The 25,358-nt window shown below is 46.3% G+C and overlaps 1 protein-coding gene across 2 annotated transcripts; it reads left to right on the top strand.

Moving 5' to 3' along the window:
• Positions 1-321: 321 nt before the first annotated feature.
• macroh2a1 (macroH2A.1 histone) lies at positions 322-23,649 on the top strand. 2 transcript variants are annotated; one of them, XM_067424169.1, is made up of 9 exons: positions 322-438; positions 1,318-1,511; positions 2,541-2,647; positions 4,929-5,126; positions 6,630-6,710; positions 7,027-7,117; positions 16,947-17,036; positions 20,286-20,460; positions 22,108-23,649. In XM_067424169.1, exons 2-9 carry the CDS (start codon positions 1,340-1,342, stop codon positions 22,271-22,273), a joined length of 1,080 nt encoding a protein of 359 aa, XP_067280270.1. In that variant the 5' UTR covers positions 322-438; positions 1,318-1,339; the 3' UTR covers positions 22,274-23,649. The 2 variants fall into 2 exon arrangements, with proteins under 2 accessions (XP_067280270.1, XP_067280271.1); XM_067424170.1 differs by having other exon boundaries at positions 356-488.
• Positions 23,650-25,358: the final 1,709 nt, after the last annotated feature.

Below are 25,358 nucleotides of genomic sequence, written 5' to 3'. Positions count from 1 at the left end.
GGTGGAATGTAAAAATCTTAAAATGTCTATATGTTGTCTCTTTCATATTTGTAAGGTGAATTTGTAATCAGTTCAAGCATATAGATAGATAGATAGATAGATAGATAGATAGATAGATAGATAGATAGATAGATAGATAGATAGATAGATAGATAGATAGATAGATAGATAGATAGATAGATAGATAGATAGATAGATAGATAGATAGATAGATAGATTTAAAAAATGTATCTAAAAAATATCAGGCAGCATTGAGTTTTACCGCGCGTGCTCTTCACCGAGGAACTTTTATTGCAGATGTTATTTGACTCAGGCGCGTGCTCGTCTCCTGCGCGTGCTCTGTGCGGATCGCGCTGTGGATTGTGGGAGTCGGAGTCGGAGTCTGGGCTGTAGTTTGAGCTAATAGACAGTATTGGACTGAAGTGGACCGCGTCTCCTGTAAGACCCCAGCTGTCATTAGTGCATGTGCTGCTTTAACACACTTTCAGGTGACTGACGCGCGCGGCTCGCGCACTGACGCACGCGGGTCCGCGCCTCATCAGGAAGTTCACCTGTCAAATATGGCTCTCTGCATTTATTATGCATTACGGGGATTGTGTTTATTGTGTTTATGTGTTTATCTCAGATACAGCACGTTGTAGTGTGTAAAACAAGAGTGTCGTTAGTTCTGCTTATTAAAGATTATTAAAGTTACAATGCATTGTGTCAAACTCGCTATGGTCGCTATGGGTTGCTATGCAAAGACACCAGATGTGTTTAGATTTTCAATACGGAATAAAAATAATGTAACTTGTTAATTGTTTACTCGTGTGTGTAAGAAAAAGTCTGGCATGTAATATTGGAGTCTTAAAGGGATAGTTCACCCAAAATTAAAATCCTGTCATCATTTACTCTTCATCATGTTGTTCCAATTCTGTGTGAGTTACTGTCTTCTGCTGAACACAGATGAAGATTTAAATTAATGTTAATCAAACATTGACTTCCATAGGATTTATTTGTAGTACTATGGAAATCAATGGAGACCAGCAACTGTTTGGTTACCCATATTCTTCCAAATATCCTCTTGCGTTCAGCAGAAGAAAGAAACAGATTTGGAACAACATGAGGGAGAGTAAATGATGACAGGATGTAATTTTCTGGGTGAATTGTCACTTTAACTGATTATAACTAGATTAGCACATGACCTTTTTATTTGCACAAAAATATCTTTTTTTAATTCTTGAATTAATATTCAGTGTTTCTGTACTAGCCACCTTGACTACTCTCTCTGTGTGTGTGTGTGTGTGTGTGTGTGTGTGTGTGTGTGTGTGTGTGTAGGAGTGTAATCCTCATCCTCATCATGTCCAGCCGGGCCGTGAAGAAGAAGGTCAGCAGGTCGTCGCGCTCCGCCCGGGCCGGAGTGATTTTTCCCGTGGGAAGGATGATGCGTTATATCAGGAAAGGGCTTCCCAAATACAGGATCGGAGTCGGAGCGCCGGTTTACATGGCCGCGGTTCTGGAGTATCTGACCGGTAGGCGAGTCTCCTCATCATGTCCTAACTTCTGTCAGTGTTCTCGTTTGGTTAAGGCAATGCATTTTGTGATATTCATCATAAGAAACTTCAAAGAGGGTACTGTACCCTCCCCTGTAGATAACATACTGTACCCTGTATAGCAATTGTGAGCGTGGCATGGTTGTTGGTGCCAAACGGGCCGCTCTGAGTATTTCACAATCTGCTCAGTTACTGGGATTTTCACACACAACCATTTCTAGGGTTTACAAAGAATGGTGTGAAAAGGGAAGAGCATCCAGTCTGCAGCAGTCCTGTGGGAGAAAATGCCTTGTTGATGCTCGAGGTCAGAGGAGAATGGGCCGACTGATTCAAGCTGATAGAAGAGCAACTTTGACTGAAATAACCACTCGTTACAACCGAGGTATGCAGCAAAGCATTTGTGAAGCCACAACACACACAACCTTGAGGCGGATGGGCTACACCAGCAGAAGACCCCACCGGGTACCACTCATCTCCACTACAAATAGGAAAAAGAGGCGACAATTTGCACAAGCTCACCAAAATTGGACAGTTGAAGACTGCTCCACTATCCCAGCCAACAGGGAACGCTCTGGCAACATTATGATCAAGTGTTTTTCCAGTTACATTAACAAAACGTTTCTGCTCTTTAAAGGGGATCCTGCAATCTGCCTTATTCACTGTTCAAGAGTTGATTCTCATGATAGATAGATTTGAGTCTCAAAACATGAGTTGGACGTGTGACTGAGTATTTCTGAGCCAAGCATTCTCCTTCAGGATACACACACGCTTCAGAAAGTGTTTTCTGAGTATGGCCCTGTATGATGTCATAAAGGGTCACTTTAAAGAGTCATTGAGCCGTTTGTCATACAGTAAAAGAGCCTGCACAGCGACAGGACATATACTTCCCTTCGGCTTCACACACGGGCTAATGCAGAACCTTCAGGCTCTTGTGGAACACAGTGCATTGTGGGAAACAATGGCAGCATATATTCCCACAGTGACGCTCTGTCTGTGTCGTTCTTTCAGCTGAAATCCTGGAGCTGGCAGGAAATGCAGCCAGAGATAATAAGAAGGGTCGTGTGACGCCCAGACACATCCTACTGGCCATCGCCAACGATGAGGAGCTTCATCAGGTGCGCTATCACTGACTCAGAGACACACACACACACACACACACCATCTATCATTTGAACTGAGAAAACAATAACTCATGTGTTTACTTCAGAAAGACAACTTACTGAAATGCTATTTAAACGTATTATTATTCCAAGAGTAAATGTTTCGACTGCTACTCGTCCTGGAGCTTTTAAAGGAAGTGTGTGTAAGACTGTGGCCAAAACTGGTACTGCAATCCCTTTCAGATGACTGTAGAGCGGTGTATCTCCCTCCCCTGACTCGAGGTTGCCAGATTGGCTGCAGGATCAGCAGAACGTTTGTAGATCTGCAGCGGTGCTAACTAGAGCGGATCTGGCAACCCCAAACACTACTGATTCGTGATTGGTCGATAGGTGGAGGGCGGAGCTTCAGGCCAAAACACAACATGACATCATCAACATCAGTTGAGGGCTGCAACAACAACTTTATAATGACAATATCCTGGCCGGACTACTGCTGTCAGTGATTAGAAGTATTTGAAATGAACATGATTTATTAATGTCTAGAGACATATCAGGGACATTTTAGGATTCATTTAAATATATTTCTGACACACAGTTCCTTTTAGCTGGATCCTCCAGAAGTGTCCTACCTCTGTTTTCTGTATCTTTTCAAACTGATCCAACTTACAGTTTTCCTATGCTAGCAACATGCTAAATCATGTTAGCAACAATGTTAGGCAATAACACATTACTTAGTAATGCGCTACTGTAATTAGATTTTAACGCGTATATATAATTTCCAAAGTAGTGTTTAGAGTATAATTAATTCTGTGATAATCAAACACTCGACTGACGATATGAAGTGTGTTAAACATGTTATTAAACGTTGTCTTTTGTTGAACAGGTTTAGGAACGCTTCACTAGTTTGTGAAGATGTTTGACTTTTTCAAACGCACGTTATAAGCGACTCAAACTCAATCTTTCAGACGGAGCAGCGTTTACTCCTGATCAGAGCCGCTCTTCACTAACACACTGCATATATTTATTTCATTAAAATCCCAACCTTTGTGCTTTCATAATCGCACATAAGCCAAATTATAACTGCGGTTCGATTTCGATTAATCGCACAGCTTTAACAGTAACGCAACATTCGCCATTGTTGATGGAAGGCTTGTTCGCCGTATGATATGAAAGTACAGCGAGAACATCCTTTATGAAAATAACCCTGGTAAAAATGTAGTAACCATGATTTTTTGGCTAATTGATTACCATTTATATAACTACAGTTTTACCACAAATACCGTGGTCAAACTATGGTTAGATTAGCAAAGCCAGGGTTAATTTGTGGTTACCATGGTTTAACTTTAACTTTTTTTATTCGTAATAAAACCATAGTTTATTTTCGTAAGGGATATGATGCCTTATGCTTTTGAATCGCTCATGCGGTATTTTAATATTATACGCGGATCGGTCCGCGCAGCGCCAATGCATCTCGAACAAGCCTAGTGTGTGTATGTGTGTTTCAAGTTAAATTATAACGAGAGGATTTGAGTGAACAGATCTCAGCACTGGGATTCTAATTTAAACACTTCTGATTGGCCATTGCGTTAAAGAAATCATCAGATATGTTTGTGATTGGCTACATTTCTCAACACTGCAAAAAAACAGAAAAAAACATTTATATTAATTTCAATTCTCTCAAGAGCACAATCACCAAATCTGTTTATGTTTATCAGTTTGTGATGAGAGTATCCATGAGAGTGTGTGCACTGAACAAAACTCTGTGTTTCTGTGTGTGATTACTAATCTTAACACCTCTGATTGGCTATTAGCATTCATAAACTCAACACAGTCGTGTGTGATTGGTTGTAGAGCGCGATGCTGTAAAACATGTAAAAAGTATGATGCGACATGAGCAGATCTAAACTTAAAACAGCGACTAAAGAGGTTATTATATATATATATATATATATATATATATATATATATATATATATATATATATATATATATATATATATATATATATATATATATATATATATATATATATAGGGCTAGTAATGTAACTAATAAGCAATAACTTTTACAACTAAAAGATGCAATCTGTAATTGAACTACATTTCCAGAGTAACTTGCACAACACTGGCTAGCAATCTGCTAATTCATGTGTTAAATCTGTTATCTGATAGACTCTATTACACTTTCAAACTTCAAGCTTTTAAAACGTTTTTCCGAATGTTTTTCCAAAGCCGTGTTCAAAGTTGTTCTTGCCGAACTCTTTAATCTAGTTTATTTATCGGCTGTATGTGTGCAGCTGCTGAAGGGCGTGACCGTGGCTGCCGGCGGAGTCTTGCCCAACATTCACCCAGAATTGCTCTCCAAGAAGAGCGGCTCCAGAGGAAAGCTGGAGGCCGTCATCACTCCTCCACCGACTGAGAAGACCTCCACCTCCAAGACCCCCAAAAAACCAGTGCTCAAGAAACTGGCCACCAAAAAGTCCACACGAGTAAAGGTACTCACTGAACACTGCTCAATCCTTTAATTCGCTAACCACACACTAACCACTGCATTTACAGCAGGTGAAATCATTAATTTCATGCAAATGTGCCTCCTTTATACACAGATCAGGCATAACATTATGACCAGGTGAATAACACTGATGATCTCTTCATCTCCTGTTAGTGGGCGGGATATATTCGGCAGCAAGTGAACATTTTGTCCCCAGAGTTGATGTGTGTGAAGCAGGAGAAATGGGCAAGCGTAAGGATTTGAGCGAGTTTGGCCAGATTGTGACGGCTAGACGACTGGGTCAGAGCATCTCCAAAACTGCAGCTCTTGTGGGCTGTTCCCGGTCTGCAGTGGTCAGTATCTGTCAAAAGTGCTCCAAGGAAGGAACAGTGGAGAACCGGCCACAGGGTCATGGGCGGCCAAGGCTCATTGATGACCGTGGGGAGCGAAGGCTGGCCCGTGGGGTCCGATCAAACAGACGAGCTACTGGAGCTCAAACTGCTCCAGAAGTTAATGCTGGTTCTGATAGAAAGCTGTCAGAATACACAGAGCAGCTCAGTTTGAGGCGTATGGGGCGGCATAGCCGCTGACCAGTCAGGGTGACCCCTGACCCCGCCGAAAGCACCAACAGTGGCACGTGAGCATCAGAACTGGACCACGGAGCGATGGAAGAAGGTGGCCTGGTCTGAGGAATCACGTGTTCTTCTACATCACGTGGATGGCCGGGTGTGTGTGTGTGTGTGTGGCTTACCTGGGGAACACATGGCCCCAGGATGCACTATGGGAAGAAGGCGAGCCGGCGGAGGCAGTGTGATGCTTTGGCCAATGTTCTGCTGGGAAACCTTGGGTCCTCCATCCATGTGGATGTTACTTTGACACGCTCCACCTACCTAAGCATTGCTGAGACCATGTTCAGCCTTTGATGGAAACGGTATTCTGGTGGCTGTGGCTCTTCCAGCAGGATAATGCTCCTGACACAAAGCACAAATGCTTCAGGAATGGTTTGAGGAGCACAACAACCAGTTTGAGGCGTCGACTCTGCCTCCAGATTCCCCAGATCTCAATCCAATCGAGCATCTGTGGGATGAGCCGAACAAACAAGTCCGATCCATGGAGGCCCAACCTCGCAACTTACAGGACTTAAAGGATCTGCTGCTAACATCTTGGTGCCAGATACCACAGCACACCTTCAGAGGTCTAGTGGAGTCCATCAGTGACGGGTCAGACCAACACAATATTAGGAAGTTGATCATAATGTTATGCCTGATCGGTGAATGTACAATATGTTCGATACAGATCCAGTTTGCCTGGTAACTGAACATCTGTGTAGAAGGAAGGGTTGTGTGCACTTCCTACTGATTACACCAGCCGATGATGATCATATGATGAGCATTATAGCCCGATGCTGTGTGTAGTAAAGCACACTTGTGTTTGTTTTACCACAGTCAGCATATGGAATATTACAGCAGTAAAGTTTGATGTTGTAAGTTTGCTGTTGTTGTGACAGAGACGAGCTGCTGATGCGGATGGCGGACCAGCGGATGGATTCACTGTCCTCTCTTCCAAAAGTTTATTTCTCGGACAGAAGGTACAGCAGCCTTTATTAAACTCTTACTGAAGTACAGGGCTGTCCATCCCAGAGTTCACCTCACTAAAGGTGGTTTAGGTGAGCTGCCATAGAGGCTCATGTTTAGGATTCGGTCAGCTGTCTCATGAATGCTTCATTCAGTCCTGTGTGTGTGTGTGTGTGTGTGTGTGTGTGTGTGTGTGTGTGTGTGTGTGTGTGTGTGTGTGTGTGTTTGTGTGTGTGTGTGTGTGTGTGTGTGTCTCCCTTCTTCCCCTGTCTCTTCATCACGGTTTCACCACATTTGTCTCTCACTGTATTTGTCTGCCTATTGTTGTAGCTGCAAGTTGTTCAGGCTGACATTGCCTCCATCGACAGTGAAGCCATTGTTCACCCGACCAACTCCACCTTCTACATGGGTGGAGAAGTAGGTAAAGGTCCACAGATCTTCTCTGTCAAGCTCTCAAACTCTAATGATGGCACTGTGTGAATGAATCTGGATCTGGTGCTTGAGTTTCACGGCTGTGATTGAGTGCGTTTGGGCAATGCTTTGCTTACTGTTTGGATTTCTCTGACAATGATTTCGTTTTAATATTGCCTGTAATCTGACTTTTTTAAATTATCATTTGTCATATTCTTGTTTTCCCAAACCTACATGTCTTCACTGATTCCTGTGCCCAAAAAACTCAATCTATAAACCAACTTTTTAATATTAATAATAATATTTCTGAATGTTTTTTCTTGGCTCCATTACATCACTCTTTAAATATTACAGGAATGTTACTTTTGAATGTCCCAGAAACTTTCTTGAAAAAATCCCCCAAAAATAATGTTTTTGTGCTGACATTTTCAAAACATTATTAAAGAGTTACTTCAGCAATTTACCATATGGCTTTGTATCAGTAGAAACGTCTCGGTTACGTATGTAACCCTCGTTCCCTGAAGGAGGGAACGGAGACGTACGTCAGAACTGAACCGACGAATGGGATCTTACTTTAGAGACCAATCCTACTTCGAGCATCTAACAACGAGCCAATGAAATTTGGCATGCGATCACGCATTCCACGCTCCGCCCCGCAGCGCGGGTATAAATAGGAAGTGGAATGGTAGATCAGCGCTTTTTCTGCTGAGGAGCCGAAAGGTGACCGGACTCCCAGCGGAAGCACAGCATCTGGCGACGGGACGTACGTCTCCGTTCCCTCCTTCAGGGAACGAGGGTTACATACGTAACCGAGACGTTCCCCTTCAGTCGGTCACGTTCGACGTACTTCAGAACTGAACCGACGAATGGGATCCCTTATGGAAAACGCCAGGATGCTGGCCCTTCCAGCGTCCTGCTTGAGCGCACTGCACCGTCTAGTATGGTACGGAAGTCAGGGCTCCAAGCAGGGAGTACAGTCACTGCTGTTTCTGCAAGACCCACTCAGAATGACTATTGGATAACGCTGGGAAAGCGTGCCTACCTCGAGAGAGAGAGGGTACGCTGCGGGGCCACGTCCTTCAGGGAAGGAGAGGTGGCAGAATACACATAAGGACTAACCTGGCAGGGTAGTGCAACATATGGCAGTCTCTGGGGTGGTTCCAGCCTGATTGAAGGGGGGAAAGAACACGCCCAGAGACGACAGAGCGGGCTCTGTCGAGGGAAAGACACGGGGCTAGCCCGAAGGGTAGCTGGAACCGTGGAAGAATACACATATGGGGTTGCCGTGAGGGAACCGCTACATATGGGACCCAGCCTACAGCCACGTTTCACAAGCATACGGGTGCAGGCCTGGCGTCAGACGGTCCGCAACGTCTGACACCGGAGGGGTGACGGAGGAGCTCGACAGGGTTAGCCGGTTTCCCGGGGAACACAACTGGAGACAATAGACGCACGTATCCGGCCCAGAGGGCGGGAGTGGCGTTTCGCAAGCCGACACTTAGAACGGGCACTTAGCGCTCCTGGCCCCTGGGGGCGAGGATGCGGGAAGATACCGGCTCTACACGTAAGCTATAGAATCTAGCCAACGTGTTAGGTGTCGCCCAGCCCGCAGCTCTACATATGTCTGTCAGCGAGGCGCCTTGAGCCAGCGCCCAGGAAGAAGCAACACTCCGAGTGGAGTGAGCTCTTACACCGAACGGGCAAGGCACGTCTTGGGACTGGTAGGCCAAGACTATAGCATCCACTATCCAGTGGGCTAACCTCTGCTTGGAGACAGCCTTTCCCTTCTGCTGGCCTCCGTAACAGACGAAGAGTTGCTCTGAGGTCCGAAGGCTTTGGGTCCGGTCAACGTAAGCGCGAAGAGCGCGGACCGGACACAGCAAAGCCAGGGCTGGGTCTGCCTCCTCCGAAGGCAGCGCTTGCAGGTTCACCACCTGATCCCGGAAGGGAGTGGTAGGAACCTTGGGCACATATCCGGGCCGGGGTCTCAGGACAACGTGAGAGTTACCCGGCCCGAACTCTAGGCACGATTCGTTGACCGAAAGTGCATGCAGGTCCCCTACCCTCTTGATCGAGGCCAATGCCGTCAGGAGCACTGTCTTCATTGACAAGATTTTCAACTCACAAGACGCCAAAGGCTCGAAGGGAGGGCTCTGAAGTGCTCGGCGGTATCGAGGATGGACGAGGAGGATTTAGTCTCCTCGCACCTCTGAGGAACCTGACGATTAGGTCGTGCTTCCCCACGGACTTACCTTCTACTACATCATGGTACGCTGCTATTGCTGCAGCATATACCTTGAGGGTGGAGGGAGACAGCCTTCTCTCCAACCCATTCTTGCAGGAAGGAAAGCACGACACTGATCGAACACCTTCGGGGGTCTTCCCGGCGGGAAGCGCACCACTCAACGAACAGGTTCCACTTCAGAGCATAGAGGCGCCTCGTAGAGGGGGCTCTAGCTGAAGCGATGGTATCTACGACAGCTTGTGGTAGTCCATCTAGAACCTCCGCGTCCCGTCCAGGGACCAGACATGAAGATTCCAGAGGTCTGGACGCGGGTGCCATAACGTGCCCCGTCCCTGAGAAAGAAGGTCCTTCCTCAGGGGAATCGGCCAAGGAGGGGCTGTCGCGAGGAGTGTGAGTTCTGGGAACCAGGTCCGGTTGGGCCAATACGGCGCAACTAACAAGACCTGCTCCTCGTCCTCCCTGACCTTGCACAGAGTCTGTGCAAGAAGGCTCACTGGGGGAAACGCATACTTGCGTAGGTCCCGGGGCCAGCTGTGCGCCAGTGCATCTGTGCCGAGGGTACCCCCGGTTAGGGAATAGTACCACTGGCAATGGGTCGAGTCCGGAGAGGCAAACAGGTCGACCTGTGCGGCCCCGAACTGGTCCCATATCAGCTGGACCGCCTGGGGGTGGAGTCGCCACTCTCCCGGAGGTGTCGGCTGACGAGAGAGCTCGTCGGCTGTCTGGTTCAGCACACCAGGGACATGAATGGCCCGAAGCGACCTCAGCTGCTTCTGACTCCACAGGAGGAGGTGGCGGGCGAGTTGGAGCAGACGACGGGAGCGTAGACCACCCTGACGGTTGATGTACGCAACGGCCGTGGTGCTGTCCGTACGGACCAGTACATGCTTGCCACATAGCGGCCCCTTGAGGCGGCGGAGTGCCAGATGTACTGCCAGTAACTCGAGGCAATTGATATGCCAATGCAATTGCGGCCCCGTCCACAGACCAGCAACTGCATGCCCGTTGTACGTGGCCCCCCAGCCTGTGGTGGAGGCATCCGTGAACAGCACAGCATGCCTGGACACTTGTTCTAGGGGCACCCCGGCCCGGAGAAACGAAGTGCTGGACCACGGGCTGAAGGTTTGGCGGCAGTAAGGAGTCACTGGGACCCGGTACTGACCGCTCTGCCACGCCCACCTCGGGACTCGGCCATTGAGCCAGCGTTGAAGCGGTCTCATATGAAGCAATCCGAGCGGCGTGACCGCGGCTGCAGATGCCATATGCCCCAGGAGCCTCTGAAAGAATTTCAGTGGGACCGCTGTCCTGCTCTTGAACATATTCAAGCAGTTCAACACCGACTGGACTCGCTCCTCGGTGAGGCGCGCCGTCCGGTTGACCGAGTCCAGCTCCATACCGAGATAAGAGATCCTCTGTGTGGGACAGAGTTTGCTCTTCTCTCGGTTGACCCGAAGGCCCAACTGGCTGAGGTGACTGAGCACCAGGTCCCTGTGTTCGCACAACTGGTCCTTCGACTGGGCTAGGATCAGCCAATCGTCGAGGTAGTTGAGAATCCGAACGCCGCGTTCTCTGAGTGGAACAATGGCTGCCTCCGCGACCTTCGTAAAGACGCGGGGCGACAGGGACAGCCCGAAGGGCAGGACCTTGTACTGATATGCTTTCCCCTCGAACGCCAAACGTAGGAACGGTCTGTGTTGAGGGAGAAAGACACACGGAAGTACGCATCCTTCAGGTCGATCGCTGCAAACCAATCCTGGGGACGGATGCATTGGAAATGCGTTTCTGCGTCAACATCCTGAACGGGAGCTTGTGCAGGGCCCGATTCAGAACTCGCAGGTCCAGGATTGGTCATAACCCACCCCCTTCTTGGGCACAATGAAGTAGGGGCTGTGAACCCCGTCTTCATATCGGCTGGAGGAACCGGCTCGATCGCGTCCTTCGCCAGTAGGACCTCGATCTCTGACCTCAAGACCTGAGCATCGCTGCTTCGCACAGAGGTGAAGAGGATGCCCCCGTACTTGGGCGGCCGGCGCGCGAACTGAATCGCGTAGCCGAGTCTGATGGTACGGATGAGCCAGCGAGACGGCCCGGGGAGACCTAGCCAGGCCCCCAGAGACCGTGCAAGCGGGACCAACCGCACCACAGACGTGCCCGGGGTGGGGCAGCGAAGCGGAGTACTCTGGCCCGACTCGGGAGGCCCGGAGGCGGCCCGAAGTGTTGCCTGAGCATTCCTGGTTTGGACAGAGAGTGGGTGAGAAGGCCCGGAGGCGTCCTCGGAGCCCACTCTGCTGCCCACTGCCCGGAGGCAGGGAAGTGAAGCACTCAGCCCCGACCCGGGAGGCCCGTGGGCGGCCCGGAGTGTTGACTGAGTGCTCACGAGAGAGGAAGTGTGTGGGTGAGAAGGCCCGGGGGCGTCCTCGAGGCCCACACAACTGCCCCCTGGCGACGGGAGGGTAGGAAAGGAGTGACAAGGCCCGTGGGCATCGCACACTGCCAACCTGACCCTCTTGGGGCCCAGAGAGAGAGGAAACTGCTCTTAAAATGTGGGTACCGCTGGACTCCGGAGAGCCAGTGGCAGAACCGAAACCAGTCAGGGCCCCCCGGTCCTCCTCCGGGGGGGTGGGGGAGGGATGCGAACATCGTCTCCCCCGAGCAGCTCCTGTTCTCCCTAGCCGGCCCGTCTCAGGGCCGCGTCCCCTTGCGCTTGCCTGCCGGTTAGCGGGCCCTGGACGGGTTGGGCGTCCCTCGCGTCCGGCACCCTGCTCCTCCAGTGGAGGCTGCTGCTCGGCTCTAGCAGGGTGGAGGCGGACGCAGGAAGGGATGCCCTCGGCGGCGAGCCGGCAGAGGCGCTGCGACCGACGACCGAGCAGCTGGTCGTCGGCACCCTGGTGCAACGCCTCCGTCTGCTCTAGGGCCACCAAGAACTGCTGGGCAAAGTTCTCGATGGTGCCGCCGAGGAGGCCAGCCCGACAGACAGGCTTTTCTTGCGCATATCTGCCAGGTTAGCCCCCTATTCCTGGACCACTAGTGTGGACACCGCCTGACCCAGGGAGCGTGCAGTGATTTTCGCCGCCCATAGGGCGAGGTCCAACACCGCACGCAGTTCCTGCACAACCCCTGGGCTGGGACTACCCTCGTGCGTGCAGGGCAGAGGGCAGTGAGAGAGGGAAAACAATGACACTTTTTTTTTTTTTTTTTTTTGTCTCATTTTTGGCCCTTTTGACCCTCCATATTTCCCTCTCTCCGATGCAGCAATTGACATCTGTCCTCTGCCAGAGCCAAAAATGAAACGCTAAGCCCTTTTCTCTTTAGGATCAGCGATTCCACCTTCAACTACCAGCAGGCATGCGAGACAGTGAACGTGGCCGTCAGAACGGCACACAGCGCACTGAGCGCTCAAGCCTCTATGAAGAAGGCAAGGCGAACAATGCCCTGACGTGGTCGTGTTCTCATGAGAGAATCCGTACCACCCACGAACAGAGTCTCAGCATGCTTTTGATGCGATAGAGGAGTGGGGGCCCGAGGGGATTTACCCGGCGGGGAATCCCCACTGTAATCCTCAGGCCACCAGCGCTTATCAGCCAAAGTAGCCCTTTTCCAGTAACACTAGAAATGAACTAGATCGGGGGATAGGCGAAGGGACTCGACCCCATCTGAGGTTTCATAGTCTCGACCGCGCATCTAGAGCGCCGACTGACGCGCGCCGGTTGTTGTGACAACCACCGCTGTCAGCCGGTCGCTCGACGGCACACGGCGCGCTGAACACTCGAGCCCTTTATGAGAAGGGGGAGACGAACAACGCGCCGACGTGACCATGTTCTTTACCAGAACATGAATCACCCACGATCGCAATCTCACATGCGCTCGTGGCCGTCAAAGAGGACAGGAAACAGTTGCATACCAGGAATACACGGTTTGAATGACATCTTGAAAAAGACGCAGGGTCAAACCGTGTTGCTCTTTTGTGAATGGAAAGCTGCTCTTTTAGTGTGCTGAAGCACTCAGGGAGATGACCGCGGCTCCACACAGTTCGTTCTGCAAGCCTGTGTGAGCTCTCAGTGATGTGTATTTGTGTGTGTAACGCCCAGCGAACCAACAGTTTGTATGGGAAACGCTCAGCGAACCAACAGTTTGTATGGGAAACGCTCAGCGAACCAACAAGCTCCTTTAGATCGCTTGATCACTGATCAGACGGTCTCTCACTGACGCGCCGTATCACCCGCACTGGCAGACTCTCTCACTCAACACTCTTTGACTCGTAGTCAGACACTCTTCGTAGGAAACAGTAAGCACTGCTCGGCTCCGAAGTAGAAAGCGCTGATCTACCATTCCACTTCCTATTTATACCCGCGCTGCGGGGCGGAGCGTGGAATGCGTGATCGCATGCCAAATTTCATTGGCTCGTTGTTAGATGCTCGAAGTAGGATTGGTCTCTAAAGTAAGATCCCATTCGTCGGTTCAGTTCTGACGTACGTCGAACGTGACCGACTGAAGGGGAACCCGGGAGTATATCTGAGATGAGAGATTTATGTATTTTATTTCTGGAAAAAATCCTCACAAATGTCATTTTATATCATCTGAAGATTTTTTAGCCAGATGCTAAAAACTACAGCCAGAATAGGAGCCATTTCTGCATGTTTTCACCCCGTCCATGGGGGGTGGGATCGCACTCACAGCGCTCGGCTCGGACATTCGTGTAAACGAGTGGTGCTGAGCAAAGTCAGTTTCAACTTCTCAAATTAATCCTATGAAAGTTAAGCTTCCAAAGGCATGAAGGGAAAATGCTCCAGAATGAACATGCGCTGTGAATGACTGCCACGCATGCGCTTACCTCAGCTCTAGGGATGAATGTAATCTGACTCCTGCTGCGTTTGTGCTGTGACTCTCGTTTGACTCACTCACATTATATTGAACAGACACGTTCAGTTTTTAACTGTAGTGTGTCTGTTCTCTAACTGAACTGATCTTATGAAAATGAATGTGATGGGAAAGTGATCCAGTGATCCAGTAACGATGGCTTTGGGAGAGGCCTCATAGGGCAGCGAAGCAAGTGCATTCTGGGAGTTGTTGTCTTTCATCCACATGAGACAAAAATACATTTTCGGTCTTTTCTCAATCTAGAAGGGACCAAATGCAAAACTATTTTCACATGTCTACTACATTAATGACCCAGTTTAAATGCACATTCATCTTCCCAGCGCTGAACTACTACTTTGAAGACCAGATAACTTTGAACGAGCATTGTATTAAAGATTCTGTAAGAACAAAAAATTTTTTTTTATTATGTTCATAACATAGACAGAACAGAGGCAGAACGTTTACTGGGTGAGGGATCAGAAGAAGCATGTGCTCAATTCTGTCATCATTCACTCAAACGCAAGTCCTTCCAATCCCAGAAGTGGAAACATCTTTTCCTGAAACACTCTCAAATACAGCTCCTGGTCTGTCAAATATCACTGGTTTTGAGCCATAAATTCACACATTTGAGTGTTTTAAATTGAGCGTAAGCGTGAATGAGATCTAGAGCCACAGCAGAGGCAAGATTCTCAGGGAATAAATTGGTGAAGTTTATCACATGAAGCATCACGCGGCTTCAGCCTGAGACAACATCTGTGTATGAAAAATAATTGTGCTTCACATAAATCAGTCACACAGGTTTGGAGTGACATGAGGCTGAGTAAATGAAGACGGAATGTGGGTTTTTGTGTGCACTGTCTCTTTAAATCATGATTGAGATGCTCATGTGTCTGGTGTCGCTGGTGTCACTCACACCAGAACAATGAATGCTGAAACATTTCTTGGGCTCGTCTGTTAGTTTTGCTAGGGGTTGTAAAATCTCACCCTCTTTTGTCACACTGACCGACAACAAGTCAATGTAAAGGAGGGTTGGTAGGACCTTTCTTGGTCTGGGACTGGGTCTGGGTTAGGGTCCGGGTTAGGTTCTGGGTCTGGGTTAGGGTTTCTGGACTGGGTCTGGGTCTAGGTTAGGGACTGGGTTAAGGTCTGAGTCTGGGTTAGGGCCTCTGGACTGGGTCTGGGTCTAGGTTAGGTACTGGATCTGGGTTAGGGTTAGGGACTGGGAATAGTACTGGGTCTGAGTCTGGGTTAGGGTCTGGGACTGGGACTGGGACTTGGTCTGGGTCTGAGTCTGGGTTAGGGTCTAGGACTGAGACTGGGTCTGAGTCTGGGTTAGGGACTAGGTCTGTAACTGGATCTAAGTCTGGGTTAGGGACTGGGTCTGAGTCTGGGTTAGGGACTGGGTCTGGGTTAGGAACTGGGTCTGGGTTAGGGTCTGGGACTGTGTTAGGGACTGGGTCATGGGTTAGGACTGGGTCTGGGTTAGGGACTTGGTTAGGGACTGGGTTAGGGACTGGGTTAGGGTTAGGACTGGGTCTGGGTTAGAGGCTGGGTCTGGGTGAGGATTGGATTAAGGACTGGGTCTGGGTAAGCACTGGGTCTGGGATAGGGACTGGGTCTGGGTTAGGTATGGGGTGTGGGATAGGGACTTGGTCTGGGTTAGCACTGGGTCTGGGATAGGAACTGGGTCTGGGTTAGGTATGGGGTGTGGGATAGGGACTTGGTCTGGGTTAGCACTGGGTCTGGGATAGGGACTGGGTCTGGGTTAGGTATGGGGTCTGGGTTAGGGACTTTGTCTGGGTTAGGACTGGGTCTGGGCTAGGGACTGGGTCTCGGTTAGGGACTGGGTCTTGGTTAGGGACTGGGTCTGGGTTAAGGACTGGGTCTGGGTTAGTGACTGGGTCTGCGTTAGGGACTGGGTCTGCGTTAGGGACTGGGTCTGGTTTAGGGAGTGGGTAAGGGACCCAGTCTGGGTCTGGGTTAGGGACAGGGTCTGGGTTAAGGACTGGGTCTGGGTTAGGGACTGTGTCTGGGTTAAGGACTGGTTAGTGACTGGGTCTGGGTTAGGACTGGGTCTGGGATAGAGACTGGGTCTGGGTTAGGGAATGGCTAGGGACTTTGTCTGGGTTAGGGACTGGGTCTGGGTTAGAGACTGTGTCTAGGTTAGGGACTGGGTCTGGGTTAGGGACTGGGTCTGGTTAAGGGACTGGGTCTGGTTTAGGGACTGGGTCTGGGTTAGGGACTGGTTAGGGACTGGGTCTGGGTTAGGGACTGGGTATGGGTTAAGGAATGGTTAGGGACTAGGTCAGGGTCAGGGACTAGGTCTAGGTTAGGGACTGGTTAGGGACTGGGTCTGGGTTAGGCACTGGTTAGGGACTGGGTCTGGGTTAGGGACTGGGTCAGGGACTGGGTCTGGGTTAGGGACTGGGTCTGGGTTAGGGACTGGGTCTGGGTTAAGGACTGGTTAGTGACTGGGTCAGAGTTAGGGACTGGGTCTGGGTTAGGACTGGGTCTGGGATAAGAACTAGGTCTGGGACTGCGTCTGGGTTAGGACTGGGTCTGGGATAGGGACTGGGTCTGGGTTAGGGACTGGGTCTGGGACTGAGTCTGGGTTATGGTTTGGTTTAGGGACTGGGTTAGGAACTTGGTCTGGGATAGGGACTTAAAGTGTTGTTGAGTGACTTCAGCTTTAGCCGAGTGCTGATCAAAGAGACTCACAGTTGCGTGTGTCCCACAGGAAGTGCTCTGGAGAAGATCGGAGGAAAGGAGTTCGGAGAGGCAGTTCTGGAGCTGCGCAAGAAGAACGGCCCTCTGGAGGTGGCAGGAGGTACTGCATAAATCACTGCATATTCTAGATATTAAAAATACATACATTCGATTTACCCCTCAAATAAATCTAATGAACACACAGACATATAGAGAGAGGATATTCCAAAAAATAAAAAGTAGTAAATAAATACCATTTTAAAAACATAGAAAATATTCCATAAAAATAAATAAATACATTAAAAATGGGAAAAAACCCTTAATAAACACACATAGAAAATGAAACACCTAAATAAGCATTAGTGCTGTAAAATCAATCAAAAAGTTTAAATATTTATGTATTGTGTATAATTATTATGTATATAAATACACACACATGCGCGCATGTTTATTTTTATGAAACATTTTTTAATTATATATATAAATATTAAAATGTATAAATATATATAGAGAGAGACTCACTGATCAAGTACACACACATACAGAAGATATTCCAAAATATCCCACACAAATAAATTAGTAAGTAAATAAATAAATAAGCAAATAATACAGTTTTAACTTAATATTATTTACATTAATAACATTTTTTTTCATTCATTTTTTTAAAGATATTACTAATTCTGGACATGACGCTGCCTATAAAAAGTTGAAACTTTGCAAAAGTTGCATTTTTTAAAAAGCTTAACTCATAATATATAGTGCATACTGTAGAAAAATCAGTAGATCAGCTGCTTATGAAATTAATAAGCAAAGTTCAGCAAGAACAAGGTCATCCTGATATACCACAGATGCTGTAGATGATTCATAACTCGCACTGAATCAGTGATCTGTGTTTACTAAAGTGATTCACTTTAATAAACGCAAACCGTCTGAAATCATCTGGAGGGAGGGATGCGTTTGGTCATTTTCTGGTTGAGTAAATCTGATTTGTTATTGCTATGAAGAGCTATGTTTTCATGAATTCCCTCAGCATGCTCTTTTCTTCAGAGCAGTCAAACGCGTTGACTGTGTATAAGCTCCAGTGTAAAGGCCTCTGCTCACTGAGTCTGATAGTTTCACATGCGTTTTTCCGTATTCATGATCTGGAGAATTCTTCACGCACAGAGACTGTACACACTGAGTCTGATCCGCATTAAAGGGGGGGTGAAAAACTCAGTTTCAGTCAGTGTCATGTCAATCTTGAGTACCTATAGAGTAGCATTGCATCCTGCATATCTCCGAAAAGTCTTTATTTTTTTTATAATTATATAAGAAAGATGCGCTGTTCCGAGTCTTTCCGGAAAAAGCAGAGCGGGTGGGGGCGTATCGTGTGGGCGGAGCTAAATAATGACGTGTGCGCGCCGCTGTTGTTGTGTTGAGTCGAGTGCGTCGTAAAGCTGTGTCATCCCTAACAGCGGGAAAAAAACTTTATTCAAAATAAAAATATGGCTTTTAATCAGATACAGCCATACATCTATGATCCGGAATCAGACCCAGAGGCTGCAGTTGAACAGGAGCAGCAGCAAAAACGACTAGAGCAGGACGTCTCTATGTGGTACAAGTTATACACTAACTATATAATATGCGTAGCGGCTTGTGTTATTTACATATTTATACTTGAATTATATCGTCGTATTTTTGTCTTTGAAGGTGTACATGTGGGAAGTGCAGTTGTGCACGTGTGTGTGTGTGTGTTTACGCGTGGTTTGTGTAGACAATTGTAGTAAGCGGACTGGTTTTGCACTAGTGTTTACATAGAAAGACACGGAATAGTAGCGCATTTGAATGAAGAAGCGCGCTTATTTAGTTCAACATATTTCCCCACTCTTTGTGTATTGTTGTTTGGAGTGCTTTTACAATACACAAACATAAAGTTACACATATAGTGGCCAGCTAAACAAATGTACACGCACTACACATCGCGTGCTCCATTGATCAATTAACTATACGTGATCATGTTTGGGCTACTTGATGAGCATAGGCAAAAACACAGACATTTGAAGCAGTCTCACTCACCGCCTGCGGTTCTAACGTTGGGACCTTTATCGTTGGGACTGCTCCATCCTTCAGCATTAGGCGATTGGGAAAATCCGGCGTCGAGCTGGGCCTTGTTTATGAAACAGTCGGCACCGAAATGCAGCGAACAGATATAAACATTCACGCAACTCAGTTGCTGATCCGGAAAAGCAAATTACATCCACTGTTGCCTTACCGCGGGGTTTTTGGAGAATCTGTGCAGGACTGTCTTGGTCTGGCAACCAAAAACGCACTTTTTTGGTGACATTGTTATGTGCACATCACCTGTTTAGCATCCTACGAGCCAGCGCTTTGATGGGCGTAGCCTGTTACTTTCGCTCCCTCTCTCTCTCTCTCTCTCTCTCTCCCTCTCTCTCTCTCACGCGCTTCCGGTAGAATTGTCCGTAAGGCCCATACAAGGAAATTCCGCCCCCATTAACGTCAAAGGGGACGCATGATCTCAAAAAACTTGCCGAAACTTATGACTAACCGGAAGTAGTATTTTTGACAAAGAAATACTCCCATCAAACGTCCACCTTAACTTTTGAAACTTTGTCTATGTTTAGTATGGGATTCCAAGTCTTTAACAGTGTAAAAAGATCAGTATGCATGAAACAGCATTTCACCCCCCCTTTAATGAATGCGTTACGGAAAAAAACGCAAAACAATACAAAATGACGTCTTCAAGTATTGGGGAGGATTTCTTTTGTCCTCTCTCTTCTTAAAAAGAGAAAAAGAAAGGAAAATCTTGTGTCCATCCTCCACTCCTGCGATCGCGTAGAGAAGGAGATTTCAGCTCATTATCCAGACCGATCCAAAGCTTACTTTAGTGTCAGCGGCTCAGTTTGAGGCTTCGCTAGCGATACTGGAGACTCATAAAGAAGATCACCAACTTCAGTCAATCAATTCATCCTGAACAGAGACTGGCAGTATACTGGACGTCTAAGGTTTGGATCCGCACGCATGCTTTACAGGGACTTGGAGTGCTATAATTATAACTGTGATATAATATCTGTAGTATTTTTGATAGAATAATATGTATGGTGGCTCTGAGTTGTCCAAACGTCTCTCAAAATGTGTTTTTACGGATGCGAAAACGCAGAAAATCGAACCTGTTCTGAATTTGTTTCTGACGGACAAAAGTTTCGAAGGCAGTGTGCAAGCGTGATTGACAAAAGATGAGGTCGAATTTACGTGTGAAAATTTTGCACTCAGTGTGCAAAGGCCTTAAGACTGATCCGCTCATCTGCTGATGTGTGTGTAAGCTGCAGTGTAAGACTGATCCGTTGATGTGTGTATAATTCTTTCTCCCCAGCTGCCTTGACCTCAGGATTCGGCCTTCCTGCCAAGTTCGTCATCCACTGCAACAGTCCCGGCTGGGGCTCAGATAAATGTGAGGAGATGCTGGAGAAGACGGTGAAGAACTGCCTGGCTCTAGCTGATGAGAAGAAGCTCAAATCTGTGGCCTTCCCTTCCATCGGCAGCGGCAGGTGAAGCTTCAGCCCTAAACATGACCTTATAATGTCATAACTGGACCTTCCAGTGAAACTGATGATGCATGCTGGTCTTCTCCAATGATTCAGTGTGCTTAAGCTCCGCCCCTTTGTTCAATCATTCAGTCTGCTTAAGCTCCGCCCTTTCTTCAATCATTCAGTGTGCTTAAGCTCCGCCCCTTTCTCCAATCATTCAGTCTGCTTAAGCTCCGCCCTTTCTTCAATCATTCAGTGTGCTTAAGCTCCGCCCCTTTCTTCAATCATTCAGTCTGCTTAAGATCCGCCCTTTCTCCAATCATTCAGTCTGCATAAGCTCCGCCCTTTCTTCAATCATTCATTGTGCTTAAGCTCCGCCCCTTTCTCCAATCATTCAGTCTGCTCAAGCTCCGTCCCTTTCTCCAATCATTCAGTCTGCTTAAGCTCCGCCCCTTTATCCAATCATTCAGTCTGCTTAAGCTCCGCCCCTTCCTCCAATCATTCAGTCTGCTTAAGCTCCGCCCCTTTCTCCAAACAATCAGTCTGCTTAAGCCCCGCCCCTTTATCAAATCATTCAGTCTGCTTAAGCTCCGCCCCTTTCTCCAATCATTCAGTGTGCTTAAGCCCCGCCCCTTTCTCCAAGCATTCAGTGTGATTAAGCTCCGCCCCTTTCTCCAATCATTCAGTCTGCTTAAGCTCCACCCCTTTCTCCAATCATTCAGTGTGCTTAAGCTCCACCCCTTTCTCCAATCATTCAGTCTGCTTAAGCTCCGCCCCTTTCTTCAATCAATCAGTGTCCTTAAGCTCCACCCCTTTCTCCAATCATTTAGTGTCCTTAAGCTCCACCCCTTTCTCTAATCATTCAGTGTCCTTAAGCTCCACCCCTTTCTCCAATCATTTAGTGTCCTTAAGCTCCACCCCTTTCTCCAATCATTTAGTGTCCTTAAGCTCCACCCCTTTCTCCAATCATTTAGTGTCCTTAAGCTCCACCCCTTTCTCTAATCATTCAGTGTGCTTAAGCTCCACCCCTTTCTCCAATCATTAAACCCTAAACCTTGTTAAAGAAAAAATTGTCAATTTAGAAATATAGCTGCATTAAGAATGCAAATGGCCATTTTTAGACATTGGATTTTAGGGTGTTTTCACACTTGGGTCCTCTTTAACTGAACCGAACTCAGACTCCTTTAAGTGGACCAAGAGGTGAACAAGTGAAAAAGGACGCGGTTCTCTTCACGTTCACACTGTCCCTGTCCCTGAAAGAGGACTCAGATCCTTTTTGGTCCCCTTCAGTAGGAATGTGGTCTCAGACCCCTTTGTGTTCAGACTGTAGCTTTCTGGATCTAGTCCAGTCAGTGTTTGAAGCCCTGAAGAGGTTTTCCGCACTCTTATTTTTCTTCCCGAATGGCAGCCCTGTGAACAGAACAGGAGAAAATGATGAAATTTGGCTCAACTGTAGAGATGCTAATGAATACTGATTTGACCGATTTTGGAGTCTCTAGGACCAACTCTATAGCGCCACCACCAGTTCAAAAATTCCCATTTGAACCATTCGTTCTAGAAAAACAGAAATGCAGTTCCCCATTACATATATTGGAGAGGCCAGTCATTACTGCCTGTGGTTTGTTGAGCGTGTCCTGAATGCCGCTCCGCTTTGTTCCTCCGGTGTAGAAATGGCTTCCCGAAGCAGACTGCGGCTCAGCTCATCCTGAAGGCCATCTCCAGCTACTTCGTCTCCACCATGGCCTCCTCCATCAAGACCGTGTTCTTCGTGCTGTTTGACAGCGAGAGCATAGGCATCTACGTGCAGGAATTGGCCAAACTTAACGCCAATTGAAGGAGATGTGGGTGGTGGGCATGGGCGTCGGAAGCAAATAAAAAGTGGGTGGATCCTCTGGTTAGGGGTGAACAGACATGTGCTACACACACACACAGACACACACACAATGGTTCCGACGCCCATGGTGGTGGGGCGTGATGAAATATCTTTGGATACTTTATTATATTCCAGGTGTTTGGAAGTCTTTGATTTATTCCTAATTTGAACAGGAGTTTGTTGCATCGATTTGCACACTGCAAAAAATGCTCTTCTATCTCAGTCATTGTGTCTCGTTTCTAGTCTACATATCTAACAATTCTTAAAACAAGATGCATTTACTACACTGTAAAAACTATTTTTGGTTTAACTTAAAAGAGTAAGTAACCGGGTTGCCTTAAAATGTTGAGTTTGTTGATATTCAAACTTTGAGTTGATACAATGAAGGAAATTGGTTTAATAAATAGAAACTCAAAATATTATTGCATCTGAACCACATAAAAAATATGAAACATCATTTGGCATGTTTCACTGCGTCATCACAAATAAAGCACACAATTACCCAATATGCTTACACAATCTTTAAATTAATATTTTAATAAAGGTTGTCGATTCTCAAAAAAATGTCATTGTATTAATTCAAATGTTTTATTTTAATAAACTAAAAATTGTAAGGCAACCAGGTTACTTATTTGTTAAATATTTTTTTTACAGTGTAGATAAATACACAAGTGCCACCGCACACCTTTAGATAGCTGCGTAGGACGAAGGAGACCCTGATCCAAAAATCTCAATAAACAAACAAAAGGAAATCCCGCACACTTTCAATACTTGCAAAAATCAGAAACTTTTTATTACACTTAAAAAAATGTTGGTTTTTGTTGGTTTAACTTAAAAAAGTAAGTAACCTGGTTGCCTTAAAATTTTAAGTTTATTGAAATTAAAAAAAAAATGTTGATACAATGAAGGAAATTTGTTTAATAAATAGAAACTCAAAATATTATTGTATCTGAACCACATAAAAAATGTGATAAATCATGAAAATAGCACAATTTGGCATGTTTCACTGTGTCGCAGAAATAAAACACACAATTACCCAATATGCTTACAACATCTTTTAATAATCTTTTAATAAAGGTTGTCGAATCTCAAAAAATGTTCATTGTATTAACTCAAAATTTTAATTTCAATGAACTCAATTTTAAGGCAACCAGGGTAACTTATTTTCTAAATAATATTTTACAGTGTAGCAACGTTGCTAATTTTGCTTGATTTTTGCAAGTATTGATAGTGTGCGTGATTTCCTTTTGTGTGTTTTAACAGTGTAGATCAGTAAAATGACATGACATATTTTTCCTTGTTTACCTGAAAATGAAATCATAATGAAGAGAGTTTTTGCTTAAAACAGGCCAAATGATCTGCCAATGGGGTGAGAGAAATAATCTTATTTCTGATTGAAATCTTGTGTCTTGTTTCCGTGCCAAACAGAAATCAGATTATTAGTCTCACCCCATTGGCAGATCATTTAGCCTGCTTTAAGCAAAAACTAATTTTTATATTTTCCTCCAGAAAACAAACAAAATTATCTCATATCGTTTTACTGATCTAGTAAATGCATTGATTTAAGAATATTTAGATATCTGGACTGGAAACAAGAAAAAATACTAAATAAGAAGAGCATTTTTTGCATCTTGTTTCTTTCAGTGTATGATCACAAATGTTAATATGCATAAAGTGTATAACTGGAAAATATATGTATATTATGAAAGCATGTCTCGTGTGATTTGTGACTGCTGCCAGCAGAGGGAGCCCTTTGTCTTCAGTTATATTCAGGGCATGAATATACACAGCCGAATGAAGTGAGAGAAGTGTGTTTATTTCATACCTGGAGCTATTGCGTCGTGTCGTCCGCCGAGCTCGACTCCTCCCGGGGTTATTGGCTCTCCGCGGCGGGTCAGTTTCCCAGCGGATCCGCAGACCTCCTCGGAGGGCTCAATCTGAGCTCTAATCCGCAGGAAATACGGCCAGCTTCTCCTCTCCTCCGCGCTGGAAAATCTCAGCAAACTCAAAGCATCTGTAGGCACGGCTTGGCCTTCCTTTCCCAGATGATATTGTACTCCTTGCATGTACAAAGTAAGCCCGGCGGGGGCAGAGGGCCACGAGAAATTAAAACAAACATCTACAGGATCAGGGAGGGAAAAAGTCCAGTCATGAGAGATCATGCTGGAGCACATGAAAGGAGCGCAATATAGGTGGACGCACAGCTCTCAGGAGCGAAATATACGCTCATATTCATGAAGAATGTCCACACGATATACTCAGAGCTGCTCAAATGGGACTTAGAGAATAATCAAAGGCAAACAGGAGAAATCCTCATGTGTTATGAATGCACATCTTTTCTATATTTACTCGAGGAGGGCTCCTGAGGCCGAACTCATGAACGCCTCACACTATATGCTCTTCTTATTCAGAATTGTTTCTGGTTTCCAGTCCAAATATCTAAATATTCTTAAATCAAGATGCACTTACTAGATCAGTAAAATGACATAACATGTTTTCTGGGGGGAAAATATAAAAATGAGACAATATCCTAGTAATATGCATGCTAATGAGCAGTTAATAGTTAATAACTGAAGCCTAAAAGAAAGTGTTACCGATATTTTTCCTTGTTTTCTGTGGATAAAATAAAATCTAAATGAAGTGAGTTTTTGCTTTAAACAAGCTAATGATCTGCCAATGGGGTGAGAGAAATAATCTGATTTCTGTTTGGGACGGAAACAAGAAACAAGATTTCAATCAGAAATAAGATTATTTTTCTCACCCCATTGGCAGATCATTTTGCCTGTTTTAAGCAAAAACTCTTCATTTAGATTTTATTTTTAACAAAACAAGAAAAAATATCTTATGCCGTTTACTGATCTAGTAAATGCATCTTGATTTTTGGATATTTAGACTGGAAATGAGACACAATGGCTGAGTCAGAAGAGTGTGTTTGCAGTGAGGGACGCCTGATAACTCTCAGCAAAAGAAACGCAATTTTTGACGGGGAATGTGCATGTTTATAACGTCCCATACGTTTGGTGTCCAGTATCAGCTGTTGGACTTC

The sequence above is a fragment of the Pseudorasbora parva genome, chromosome 18, assembly GCF_024679245.1.
Source record: "Pseudorasbora parva isolate DD20220531a chromosome 18, ASM2467924v1, whole genome shotgun sequence".
NCBI lineage: Eukaryota > Metazoa > Chordata > Actinopteri > Cypriniformes > Gobionidae > Pseudorasbora > Pseudorasbora parva.
The sequence above is the reverse complement of the archived record's forward strand: the minus strand, read 5'-3'. Positions and strand labels throughout refer to the sequence as shown.